The sequence below is a fragment of the Hylobates moloch genome, unplaced genomic scaffold (assembly GCF_009828535.3).
Source record: "Hylobates moloch isolate HMO894 unplaced genomic scaffold, HMol_V3 SCAFFOLD_5, whole genome shotgun sequence".
In the NCBI taxonomy this organism is placed as follows: Eukaryota; Metazoa; Chordata; class Mammalia; order Primates; family Hylobatidae; genus Hylobates; species Hylobates moloch.
In genome coordinates, this window is record NW_026652280.1 from 78,736,391 (window position 1) to 78,750,685 (window position 14,295).

The following is a 14,295-nucleotide window of genomic DNA, read 5'->3' on the forward strand; positions in this document are numbered from 1 at the left end:
CTATACAGCCATAAAAAGAAATGAATACTGATTCATGGTACCATGTGAACTAAAAATAAAATTCTGCGCCTTCAACTGATTGACTGAACCCCCATCTTGGCCAAGAGGACCCCAGAGAAACCTTAAGAACTATGTTCCCAGCCATGATGGGGTGGGGGGTTGGACATGCCTTGTTACACCACTTCCCTTCTGTGGTTTAGACACAACACCTGACTAGTATTAATGTTAAAAAAGAGATCAGGCTGGGCGTGGTGGCTCATGCCTATAAATCCCAGCATTTTGGGAGGCTGAGGCGGGCAGATTGGCTGAGGTCAGGAGTTTGATACCTGTCTGGCCAACATGTTAAACCCTGTCTCTACTAAAAATACAAAAAAAAATTAGCCGGGCGTGGTGGTGTGTGCCTATAATCCCAGCTACTCTGGAGACTGAAGCAGGGGAACTGCTTGAACCAGGGAGGTGGAGGTTGCAGTGAGCCGAGATCGCGCCACTGCACTCCAGCCTGGGCAACAGAGTGAGACTCTGTCTCAAAAAAAAAAGATCATAAGTCTGACACTTGTGGCAATAACACACCAACTTATAAACAGGACCCAAGGCCATGCCAAGTAATGGTTAAGTCACGCACCCCTACACTTACAGAATAAACTTTGTTCTAACTGCCGCAAGGTTTTTCTTTTCCTTTTCCAGCAGCTAAACAAGCACTGGCCTTGAGATAAGCAATATTAAAACAATGACAGCTCGCCCACTGCCAGAGGCTAACTGACCCTCCTGTGCCACAAGCCATAACTACAGCTTTGATTGGACAAGGGACTCATTTCAGCAACTTTCTCCTGATAAGAGACCACTGAGCAAGAACTGGTTCTGGCCAGTTTACAGAAGTTGCACACTTGTATAACTTTGTGTCCTGGAAAGACCTTCAGATGTATAGGGCCTAATTGTAATACATTTAAATGTTAAGTCTCCACCCCAAAGTGAACATGGGTCATATATAACATGCATGTTTATTCAGCATTTATGTGTTAGAACCACCTTAGTGAATATTCATAGCTCTTCCTATAACCTCATATAAATTCATATGTTAATACATATGCTTGGCCAACCCATTCAGCATAAATTCCCATCTCACTCCTCCCTCCCTGCAACGTGCCTGCCTTTCAGGCTCTGCTGGAGGCTCTGCATCCCAGCCTGTTAGGATGGCCATCTTGCAGTCTGTAACGCTTTATAAGAAATAAAGCCTCTTTTATTTGTAAATAAATAAATAAATAGCATGATTTTTAAAGTTAAGAGTATGATTTGATTCAATTTTTACAGTGTCCAGAATAGGTAAATCCGAAGAGACAGAAAGTAGCTTGGTGCTTGCCAGGGGCTGGGAGAAAGGAGGAGTGGAGAGTTGCTTAAGAAGTATACGTTTTCCTTTGGGGTGATGATGAAAACATTTTGGAACTATAGGGGTGATGGTTTCACACATGTGTATGTACCAAGTGCCACTGAATTATATACTTCAAAATTGTTAATTTTATGTGAATTTAACACTTATAAAATTAGTGGTTATTTCAACAGAGGAGGAAAACATGTAAGCTATTGGAATTAGAAATTCCAGTATTATTTTATGTACTTCTATGTAGTTACCTATTTAAAATAACCATATATTTATTCACCTCTTAAATAAGAAAACAGATAAGTATTTTCAAATAAAAACCACTGAAATATTCTTCATAAATTTAATCTACTGTAAGGCTCTCATTCCCAAATATAATTTAAGTGATAGATACCTTAACATAAAATCCTACTAATTTTAAAGAACATGCAATATAATAAAAACATTTAGTAGAAAGGACTTTGAGGTTTCTGATGTTCACAGATGTTACTTTTTGCTTGCTCTGTTACATCAGTTCTTAATCCTAGAGATTCCTATAGCTAAAAACAATTATTTTGTACTTAGAAGCTGAGGCAATCTATGTGACACACTACACAATTTCTAAAAATAATTTATTAGGCTTTTACTTTTACTTTTTGAGAGGAAGTTTTTTGGAGGTTGATTTCTGCCAAAATGTAGAACCCGGTGATGCTGTTATTCTTATCTATTATCCCTTTTTCTCACAATTTTTCATTACTAGATTTAATTGTCCAAAAATGCCCTTAGAGAATATTTCTTTAGATCTCTAGATATCTGCACATTCATAATAAAATGCTTGTAGGGAAAGCAAAATTAAACCAGAAAGCATTGTTTTGCCAAAGCTTAGACCACAGGTGTGTGGATTTGTTTACCTGAATCAAAACCTCCTGAAGCTAATTACAAGCACCGATCAGTGAGTGCATCTCGTCCCAGGTTTACTGGATCTGAATCATTGGTTGGGAGGTAGAGCAATAGCTTTTTTTTTTTCTTTTTTCACAAGAACCCAGAGTGAATATAATATGCAATATTGCAATATTGTTAATCAGTTCATAAATAATTCTTCTGTATCACCACTTGAATTTCTCAAATCATCTTGCAAAGTCCTACTTTAACAATTCAATAGACACATATCAAATATTATGTCAGACACAATTTCAGACACATCTCCATGCTTGAGAAAAAAGACATGGTGGTAGGGGATGCAGCCTAGAACCACTTTCCACATGTTCTTTCCTGAGTTTCTGATTTACCTTTCAATGGCAAAACCCGCAATTACTTTTGTGCCAACTTAATAACTTCAGCTGTGAGGACGAAAAGCCAGAACTATGCTAAGGGGTTCTCAGTGCTTTCCAGAATGGTAAACCATCACCCACAGCTGAGGAGGCAAGAGGTTTATAAACACCTGTGGAGGCCCACTTCCCTAGGTTTTCTGTTTCCTGTGATACCTTGGGCTGGAATCTGAAGCAATGAAGATCTCGTGTGTGTTGGGAGAGCTCCTCATGCTTTTCGAGTTGATTCATGGTCTCCAAGATTGTAAGAAAAAGAGGGAATTTTTGGAGGTGGCAATTTCAAACAGCAGGGCTTTCTTTCTTTTTTTTTTTTTTTTAACATATTGTTGACTTTGGGAGTTTGTTTTTTTATAACCTGGTGATCAACTGCTAATAACTAATGATCGCAAAGTTATAGCCAGACACAGTTCTATCTTTATCCCTGTACTTCCTCTTGAATTTTTCTTCTAAGCTGATCTCAAGGTGCTGTTGTTTTTTATTTTTTCTTACATGCAAAATATTTCCAGGTTCTTTCTCTGCTGGAGACTAGCTTGTTACTTTGCTGAATGTGAAATACTTATAGTGACTGCCAAAATCAGGAGAGACCTGCCCAGTGCCTAAGAGAGGAGGTTACCTAGGTCTGCATTCATGGCCATGGGGTATGAAGTTTGGACAGAGAGTAGTCAGCTGTATTCAACTGTATATGATTCCTTTTCAGAGTTGAGGCTCTGAATAGATTTTGCATAGATTTTAATCCTGATCTGCCGTTTAATAGCTGTGTGACCTTAAAGTTATCCATGTGTAAATATGGGATAATAATAAAATCGACCATCGAAATGTACTGAAAATGAAGTAAGACCTCAAACCAAAATTTAACATAGTTGGCAATCAAAATTATCGGAGTAACTGCAATATTATTTTGTTTCCAAATCCTTAGTTTCACATACCAATTAATATTTATTGGCTCAGCTATTTTGATGCAAAATAAAATTTTAAGTGGAAGCACATGATATATTTTTCCATTGTGTGCAACCAAACATAAAGCTTTTTCTTGTTTCTCTATTTCAGATAGATATCACTTACACCTAGATATATTTCGAAAATGTGTTCATGAGACCTGTTAGTAAAATTTGAACAATCCCTACAAACAAAGTGTGCATGTTGGGATATTTGACTTATTTAGCTTAGAAATTCTCAACTATCGCAAGGACAAAAATCCAAACACCACATGTTCTCATTCACAGGTGGGAATTGAACAATGAGAACACATGGACACAGGAAGGGGAACATCACACACCGGGGCCTGTTGTGGGGTGGAGGAAGGGGGAAGGGATAGCATTAGGAGATACACCTAACGTTAAACGACGAGTTAATGGGTGCAGCACACCAACATGGCACATGTATACATATGTAACAAACCTGCACGTTGTGCACATGTACCCTAAAACTTAAAGTATAATTTAAAAAAAATGCTCAAGAAGTACTCCTATGGTTTTTCCACATTCTGATGAAAAAAACTGAGACACATAGAGATTAATTGACCCAAGATCTCCCAGTGGAAAAATATACAAATAGGAACAAAACATTTTCATTCTACAGTTGGGAATTCAGCTCAAGAGGTTGAAAGTTTCCTGAGCTCTTTGTTTGGGGGCAGACGTACTATTTGATGTTTTCCCTTTTTAAATTTTCTTTCAACAGTGTCTATAACCTGTTCTGAATCCTGGCTCCAGGTCAAACTTAGACGAACGCCGCTGTTAAATGACCTGCAACCTTTGCAAAACGAACTCTCTCTAGGAATTGGCTGTCCTGTAAACATGGTCGAGGTGGATTTCTTTGGGTTCCTGTATCTTCTAACTTTTTGTGGCATCAGAGTGAGCGTAAGAGCAGTTATTATTTCAACCGATAATATATCTTTTGACTGTTTCAGGTTCACAAACCAATGACTAAAACTGCAGTATTCACATTTTAATTGTCAATTTAATAGTTCATGTAATATTGAGTATTCTCTTCAACATTTTTGGATATTGCTTCTATCTGTAGGAAAGACAAATAGGATTTGGGATCCCAAAAACTATGCATTCCTACTTCAAAAACTATTTTTTTTGGCAACAAATCTCTTTTGCCTGTGACAGCGGTTTTTTGTTGTTGTTGTTTTTTAAAATACTCTGTGTTAAATTTAGTTTGAGAGAAACATTTCGTTTTGAAACAGTACCACAAATACCCAACTCTTGTTGTTGACCTAAAATTTTGATGCAAATGGGGCATATCAGTTTATATAGTTCCTGTATTAATAAGAGAGAAATCAATCTTTCCTGTCACCAGAAAACTTTTTTTTTTTTTTTTTTTTGCTTTATGTTAAATTGTTGCTGTGTTTTGTAATTGTAGCCTAGTTTTTCCTTTTTGGAATCACATCTGTTTCTAGTAAAGATTATTTAGGTGAACTGATTCTATTTTTGGATCCAAGTGCATGACTTTATCATTTGTTTGCTGCTGTATCTGTAGTATAAAAAGAAGTCTAGTATTTGGCAAGTACTCAATTTAGCATGAGGCTGACTCAACTGCTTTTCTGAAGTTGTCATATATCTAGCCAAAATTCACACTGAATAATTTAGGTCTGCCTAAATCAGACTCTGACTCTTTTTTTTTTTTTTCTTTTTCTTTTTGAGATGGAGTCTTGCTCTGTCGCCAGGCTGGAGTGAAGCGGCACAATCTTGGCTCACTGCAACCTCCACCTCCTGTGTTCAAGCAATTCTCCTGCCTCAGCCTTCTAAGTAGCTGGGACTACAGGCATGCACCACCACGCCTAGCCAATTTTTGTATTTTTAGTAGAGATGGGGTTTCACCTTGTTGGTCAGGATGGTCTCGATCTCTTGACCTAGTGATCTGCCCACCTCTGCCTTCCAAAGCGCTGGGATTACAGGTGTGAGCCAACGTGCCTGGCCCAGACCCTGACTCTTAAACAAATGTAGTGATCAAAAGTTGTCTATGCAGTCTCAACTGCCAAATACAATGTCCCTGCTACTATGGCAGGGGCTATTAATGTCTACTAAAACCAGGGATTTTTATCACTTAGCTCTGCTCTTCTATTATATACTGTGCACTCATACCTACTTTATTTCATAAAGTAAAAAATAAAAGTAAAAATTATTTTGTATTTAATCTATATTTTTAAAATGGAATTTGAAAGCATTTGAAAGAGATATAATTAAGATAATTTATATCCTTTACACCTTTAGGAACATGGAGTGGGTATTCTCATTGAAAGTTTAATTGTATATGAACCAACAAATTTTGACTTCAATTTACACATCCCAGTATCATGCTATGTGCAAAGGTAAGTGCAGTGCACTACTGAGATTAAGGCTATCTAACATTACCCTTGGCTTCTAGGTGTTCTGATTAGTTAAACTGCTGAATGTTATGCTAAGGTTGGACACTGGATCAAATTTGATCTATGGTGTTCTGTTTGGTCATGTGAGTAGGTGTAAAATAATTGATTCTCTCAATGTAGTTTCTGCACGAGTAGATGAGGCTCAGTTGCTATATGAGAATTGAATTCTACAGTCACTAAAGAGATTATATCAGAAAGTTTTTGTTAGTAAGCTTTCCTTTATTGCGGTGTTCCTTGCCTGCACCTACCCATACTGCCTCATCCATGGCTATTATAGGAGCTCTTAAGTTTTTGTACAAACCATACCACCTTTCTGCAGATGTGGGGAGGAGCCAAGAGATTCAAAATCAGTATTTTCTCAATTTTAAAACTAGAATTGAGTCAGTCTCTGATTTGTCAGTTTCTGCTATATATATATATATATATATATATATAAAATCAAGACTTGCTAATGACCAAAATTCTCTCTTTGTTGGAGAAACTTTTCTGCAATGAGAGAATAACGCAGGAGAGCTTGTTGATGAAGGTGAAGGCAATTCTGCTTGTGGCCAAATCCCTGGGTGAGCTGTTCACAAGGCCCAATTGCATGTGTGTTCTCTCTGCCCCTAGAGTGTTCATTCCAACCCATTTTGAACAGTCTGACCTCTGGAGACACAGAATTTAATGGCCATATTTATCTTATAACCACTGACTTCAACTATACTGTGTGATATCTGCTTTTCTTATTCATTAACGCATCTTTGGTCCTTCTCATTAGTGAAAATCAAGTCAGGTCCCTATCTCCAATGTTATATCAAATTTAGGTTTTCTTTAAGACTCCTAGAGTTTTACAGAGCACACAAAGGATTTGGAGAAGAAGAGGGTTTAGTATAATCTGAGTAGTACATTTCCCTCCGCTGCTTTTATCTTCATGTTTTGCTGATATGACAGGATGAAAGAGATTGGATCACAATTTTCTCATGGTTACATGGTGCAATTGTGGTCCATTTCCAGCAATGCTGGCTAGATAATCATACCTTCACCCAGAACTGTATCTCGAATTATGGATGTGTGAGTTTTTTGGAGTTCTTAGAAAGGGGGTGGTCATCACAACTGCATATTTCCTGATGGACCAATCTAAAACAAGGCTTACTTCTTCGTCCGTACAACTGCCACCGTAGGCTTCCACGCAACCTGTTCATTTCCTGTCTTGGTTGTTTTTTATTCCAGTATCTTGACTTCTTGAGGTCCCCTCTCCAGTTCACAGGTATTCTTGAGTGAAATCCTGGAAATACGGCTGAAATGTTGGTACCTGCGGGGGAAATTACTTAGTCATACTACAATTCATGGTGGGAGAATATGCCCTTTCTGTCCCCTTTTCTACACCTCCATGTCTCTCATGTGTCATTCTACTGCATAGGCAGATAGTTGGGAGTAAAATATCAGCCTCTTGCTGTAGGAAACTCTGTGTTGGAGAAGCTGATAGAAACACCTTTATTTGGCTTCATTAAGGGAGGGAGAATTTTAGTGACCCCACTTATCCCTCTGTCATAGGCTAAGAACTCAGAACTGCATGCCCCTAATCATTCTCTGTAGATGTCTGTTGAGATGATTAGAGATAAGAGCTGCTTCAGCCACTTATTAAGAGTTCTTGGTATTTGGCATTCCTATGAAATTAGCTTCAGGTCACAATAGTACATTTTGGGATAATGAAAAGTTGTATTCAACCATCTGTGAATTTTTTCTCATATTCTGTGAAACAACACATTTTCATATTTGTCTCAGCTAGCTGATTTGGCATTCTCTCACAGCTGGAAGAGATCTGTTTAATTTAGTTTTTCTCCACATTTCAACTTTTTCTCCACCTCCAAAAGCATCATACATACAAAGCTTAAATCTATTCTTTTCTCTTTTTCAGAAGGTTTCCAATAATCTTAGTGATGAGAGGGAGAGAGAATGATAGCCGTCGTGAATGCAGAAGGTCAGTGGGACAGCACCGCTCACTATCACATGAACTTGAAGACTTGGAAATCCGTCCAAAAGTGTCCTATGTGTAAGAGTATTTTGAATTAGTACCATAAATGTTTACAGTACATTTATATAAAAAAGGCCAGGGTTTAGTAAGGTGGTGGCATATGCCACATTTTGTGTACTATTGCCCATACGATTTTAGTTCAGGATCATTGGAATACTGCATTTTTTATGTTTATTAGGGATATATTTTATCTTGGCATTTCTCATTATTTCCTTACATAAAACATATTTGCAATTGTAACCTCAATAGTTCTTTTGTATTAATTTACTTGAGCTAGAGATAAACCATCTTTGGTGCATATAAGTATGGAATGGGATCATGGATTCCCACAAAGATAGTAATTGATATCTCTGTTAACTCTAATTCCAGCTTTTTGTTCTAAAAGAACTAAATGTCAGCAAGAGAAAACTCAAATGGCCATAAGAATATTCAAATAGGCTATAATCTTTGTACTTTAATATGCTAGAGGGACAGGCCCTTATTCCACGTATCAACTGACCCTCATAATTCTAAACTTGAGAGGGTGTCCTCATGTAAAACTTATAATCATTTACTAAGCATTTGTTAACTAATAGCTACATATACACATAATATGTATGTGTGTATACATGTGTATATATAGTATTTGTGATACTTGAATCATTAGAATATTATAATGGTTCCTGGGGTTTAAAATTGATATCTTTTTCCCATGTTCCCACTTTGTTGAGCCTCAGTGGATAGTTAGATAGTAGTTTCCCACCAGTACAACAATGTAACTGTTTCTTTTCCATCATTACAGGAACAGTGTTCCCTTGTTGAGCTACCTAATTGTATCCCTTCCTAAGTGTAAGAACAAAGCTATACATTCTGGATGATGAGGCCACCCTACTTCACCTGGTACTGTGGCTGCTTGAGGATTTCATTGCCTTTTAGAAGTTGGACTAGTCACTGGATATTGTCTTTTATCATTTCAAATGTGATATTTTTAAATGAAAAACCTGCTCTGTTGTCCATATTTATGAACTGTTGGGGTAGGGAGAAAAGCCTTCCCTTCCCAGATTTTAAACTCGTAATAAAGGTATTCTTAAATAAGGTTTTACAATTCTTAATGGTTATTTATATTTTTAAAAGAAAGCTTCAGTCCTGATTCACAGAGCATTATAAAGTGTGAGGCAATTGCATTTTGTGAATAGGCTTACCCATCATCATCTGTTTTGGGTAGCAATTGAGTATCTAATACACAGTAGTCTTTCCTTATTCAGTTTTGCTTCCCATGGTTTCAGTTTCTCGCCATCAACTGTGGTCTCAAAATACTAAAATATTCTTAATATCTTCATGGAAATTCATAACTCCATTTCATACTTGTTACATACTCCAAAGAAAGAGAGACACATTCACATAACTCTTGTTGTAGCATATTTTATGATATATTTTATTGTTAATCTCTTACTATGCCTAATTAAACTTTATCATAGATATATATATATAAGAAAAATTATAGTGTTTATACAGGGTTTGGTACTAACCACAATTTCAGGAATCCCCTGGCGGTCTTGGAATGCATCCCCTATGGATAAAGGGAACTACTGTATTATAATCTAATTCTCCAGTTGTTCCCCATTTCACTGACTTCTAATGATATGTCTAAAATAAGATGAAATCAGAATTTTCTTTATAAATGGTTCAGAAAATAGCCTATTTTAATCTCTTCTGTATTTTTCCCCCTATGGATCTCTTTCCTTTTCTGTGTGTTAGCAATTTCAAATCAGTTTGGAAATGTAGGTTCATCCATCTGGTCATATAAAGAGGCTAGAATTGAGAGGAAATAAAATTCCAGTTGATTTCTGCATTATTGATGATTGTTTCAAACCAAAAGTGAATCTTCCTTGTCCAAATATCTCTAAAGGCAAATGGCAGCATTTGAAAAGAATGTAAAACTCTTTTGCTTTTAGGGATTCTCTTGAAACTCTTCACTCCTAATCTCTGGATTATGGATCAGTTGACAAAAGTAACAAGGGGTCATAATCGCAGCATACTCTAGTCCTGATAAGGCTGTCAAACAGTTTAGAGCCCTGGATAAATAAGACTTCCTGCAAATCTCTGCCCTTTCTTAATCAGTCAGAGGGAGGAAACTCTGCCTCAGAGTTTAGAAGATGTCAAGGGCCTGGGGCCAGGAAGATTTCCAGAACAGCAAAAATCCAGGCAGGGCTGTAGGGTGACTCTGTTTCTTCTCACCAGTGGATTAAAGATTGAATTTTCTTATGAGAAAAATTGAAAGTTGAAGTCCGTAAATGTGTCTCAAATGCTGTTCTTTCTTGGGTAATGTAGTAAATAAACATGGTCCCCTAATACTATCCTGTTCTATTGCCCTTTATTTCTGTTTATTTCCCAGAGCATTTTCCCCCTTTTAAAATAAGCCCCTAAAGGAATTTACTAACACAATATGAACTATTTCAATGCTTGAATATAAGAACATGAGTTTCATTTTAATTCATGAGACATTTTTCATTTTTCTCTAGAGAGAAATGTGTTACCTATTTTAAATTTGATAATTTAACTGAGTTGCTGTAATTTCTTGTTTTAACGAATGACTCATACATGTATATGCTCTCTGTTCCTCAATTCTTTCAATTTAAGTGTCTTTTTGTTAGATTTATGTTTTAATTTTAGAAAACCAAGAGTTGAGAAATCCTACAGAGCAGTTTTCTTTTTTTTGTGCATTTCACTCTTGTTGCCTAGGCTGGAGTGCAATGGCACGATCTTGGCTCACTGCAACCTCTGCCTCACGGGTTCAAGTGATCCTCCTGCCTCAGCCTCCCTAGTAGCTGGGATTACAGGTGCACACCACCATGCCCAGCTAATTTTAAAAAATATTTTTAGTAGAGATGGGGTTTCACCATGTTGACCAGGCTGGTCTCAAACTCCTGACCTCAGGTGATCCACCCACCTTGGCCTCCCAAAGTGCTGGGATTACAGGCATGCACCACCATGCCCAGCTAATTTTTTATTTTTAGTAGAGATAAGGTTTCACCATGTTGGTCAGGCTGGTCTCGAACTCCTGACCTCAGGTGATCTGCCTACCTTGGCCTCCCAAAGTGCTGGGATTACATGCACGAGCCACCACACTAGGCCTAAAAGCAAAGCAAAAAGGTTTTCTACAAATAAGTGTCCTTTGTAGAAATCATCAGTACAGGACCTATTAATATTGGTCCATCCCTCCCAGAAGTGTCATAGATGAAAGATGATCCAACCACATTTAAGTCTACATACAGCAAGAAAGCAAGAGAGAATAAGTGGGGAAGGGTTTTGAAGAGAGACAATGCATTTAGGATAGGGTAGAGGCAGAATTGAAGGACCATGTTACTGTAATCCTCAAATATGCTCTGTCCTTATCTCTGCTGCATCATCTTTCTGCACTGATTGTGATTATGAGATTATAAGAACCTGACCTGAAGATTGAAAAAGTCGGCTCCAGACACAAGGTGCTCAAGGGCAGTGACATGCATTTGCTCTATCAGAGTGTTACAGGGGCAAGCTCCATGGCCAGAGCTGTAGCTCACCAGTTCATGTGATATACTGCCATGGAATTTGTACAGTGGAGTAAAAAACATATGAGGGCCATAATGTTACCATATTAGGTATCACCAATAGGTGGGCAATGTTATACAGATGTTAGGTCAATATATATATACACACACACGCATATGTGTGTGTGTTGGCTCAGATCATGGAGGAGGCTAATTCCCAAGATCTGCAAGCTGGAGATCCAGGAAAGCTCATGGTATAGTTCCAGTCTGAGTCTAAAAGCCTGACAATCAGGAACATTAATTGTGCGAGTCCCAGCCTGAGGGCAGAAGAAGACCAATAATATCTGAGTTCAAGCAGTCAAGTGAAAAAGAGCGAATTCTCCGTTCCTCTGTCTTTTTGTTCTATTCAGACCCTCAACACATTGGATGATGCCCAGCCAAGTTGGGAAAGGCACTTTGCTTTACTCAGCTTACCTATTCAAATGCTTATCTCCTCTGGAAACACCCTTGCAAACACACCCAGAAACAATGTTTAACCAAATAGCTGGGCACCCCGTGGCCCAGGTAGACTGACACATAAAATTAACCATCACACTGACTCATCTATATTTAAGAGATTTTATTAATTCTGCGGTGTTCCACAACCTTCTTCTAGTATTTCTGTACTTAAGATATCCTATAAATTTGCCTGTTATTTAAATCTAAGTTTATTACTTATTGATTTTAACTATTTTCTTTTCTTGCCTTGATAGCACAATTCCATACTCTCAAATAATACAGATGAAACATGTTGTAAAAGTTAAATTGTTACAGAATTATAAACTTGAATGCTAGAAGACTATGGATAAACAGCATTAACATTCAGAAAGAATTTTTGAGAAAACAGATATTTTTGGAAATATATAAACTTAAAATATTATTAACCTTAGATGACTTCTGAAGATGTGAAGATTTCCAGCAGCAAAACAAAATAAGGATTGCAATAGGACTAGAAGTTCTAGCCAGGCAAACTAGGCAAGAAAAGAAATAAAAGTCATCGAAATTGAAAAGGTAGAAGTAAAATTATCTCTGTTTGCAGATAACGTGATCTTATGTATCAAAAATCCAAAGAATCCACAAGAAAGCTACTAGAACTAATAAATGAATTCAGCAAGGTGCAGGGTAAAGGTCAACACAAAAAAGATAATATTCAACATTAAAAGAAGTCTTAATACATTTCAAAGGATTAAAATCATATAGAATGTTGTGTATTTTCTGACACAAAGAATGTCTTTATAATTCAAAAATTAAAAAAAGATATTTTAGGCTGGGCACAGTGGCTCAAACTCGTAATCCCACCACTTTGGGAGGCCGAGGTAAGAAGAATCACTTGAAGTCAGGAGTTAGAGACCAGCCTAGGCAACAAAGTGAGAAGCTGTCTCTACAAAACAACAACAAAAAAGATATTTAAATATCATCATATGTATAAACTGAGGAATAAATGTGTTAATAATCAATGATCAAAAAGTCATAACAATAATTAGAAAATATTTCAAATAAAAATGATTACAAAAAGGCCAGAGTTCCAAACCTGTTAGATGTAATTAAAACAGCATATAGAAAGAGATTTATAGAATGCAATGCATTAGAAAAGAGGAAAGCTTGAAAAGTATACACTAACAAACCATTTCAAGAAATTTGTAGAGCAAAATAGATTCAAATAAAAAAGAAGCAAAAAATAAAATAAAAATAGCATAGATTTTTAAATTTCTGAAAACAAATCACAAAGCTCAACAAAGCCAACTGTGATTCTTTGAATATCAGAAATGAAAAAGAGGCATCAGGTTAGGCAGATAATAAATAACTTTAATAAACAGATTTATTTATTAAATAATTAAGGACATAAACGACAATTATATGCCAACTTATCTAAAATGTTAGAAGATATTGACAAATGCTTAGAAGTACGTTACTCACCAAAAGTAATTACGGAATCATTATTTTAAAACCGTAGTGTTATAACAGTAAAATAAATTAATTATCAAAAACCTTCTATAAATCAAATTCAAGGCCCAGTTTGCTTCATGTAACATTTCTACAAGACATTTAAGAGGAAAATAATTTCAGTCTAAAACTCTTCAAGAAAATTGAAAAAGAAATAATTACCAACTTAGTTCATGAAGCTAGGTCAATCTTGATAACCTTCTAAGAGAAGGAAATGACAGGCCATTTTCATCAATGAATACAGACGTAAAAGTTTAAAGCAAAATAAAAAACAATACTGAAATATATAAATAATAATATAATTTGGTTTGCATCAATAATGAAATTTGGACTAAATATTAGAAAAAACTATTACAGTATCCTTTTTTTCTTTGAGACAGAGCCTCACTCTGTCACCCAGGCTGGAGTGCAGTGAGACCATCAGGCTCACTGTAGCCTCGACTTCCTAGGCTCAAGCAATCCTCCTGCTTCAGCCCCCCAAGTTGCTGGGACTACAGGCATATACCACCATGCCCGGCTAATGTTTTTGAATTTTTAGTAGAGATAAGGTTTCACTATGTTGCCCAGGTTGGTCTCGAACTCCTGAGTTCCAGTGATTCTCCTGCTTTGGTGTGCCAAAATGCTGGGATTACAGGGGTGAGCCACTGCGTTGGCCTTATCACAATATTTTAACAAAATACCAGATTAATGGATAATATAGTCATCTCAGTAGATGCAGTAAACATAGTTGATAAAAT

The 14,295-nt window shown here is 36.7% G+C and overlaps 1 protein-coding gene across 1 annotated transcript; it reads left to right on the top strand.

Annotated features, from left to right (window-relative positions):
• The first annotated feature begins 2,859 nt into the window (after window positions 1-2,859).
• OOSP4A (oocyte secreted protein family member 4A) lies at window positions 2,860-9,140 on the top strand. The gene is made up of 5 exons (XM_058439616.1): window positions 2,860-2,926; window positions 4,360-4,538; window positions 5,898-5,995; window positions 7,950-8,084; window positions 8,848-9,140. Exons 1-5 carry the CDS (start codon window positions 2,860-2,862, stop codon window positions 8,921-8,923), a joined length of 555 nt encoding a protein of 184 aa, XP_058295599.1. The 3' UTR covers window positions 8,924-9,140.
• Window positions 9,141-14,295: the final 5,155 nt, after the last annotated feature.

Excerpts from the sequence above, each read along its gene's own strand:
- OOSP4A (XM_058439616.1), top strand. The coding sequence starts at position 2,860 with ATGAAGATCTCGTGTGTGTTGGGAGAGCTCCTCATGCTTTTCGAGTTG. Across the intron at positions 4,539-5,897 it reads TTTGTGGCATCAGAGTGAGC|GAACATGGAGTGGGTATTCT; the intron begins GTAAGAGCAGTT and ends TTACACCTTTAG. Across the intron at positions 8,085-8,847 it reads CGTCCAAAAGTGTCCTATGT|GAACAGTGTTCCCTTGTTGA; the intron begins GTAAGAGTATTT and ends CCATCATTACAG.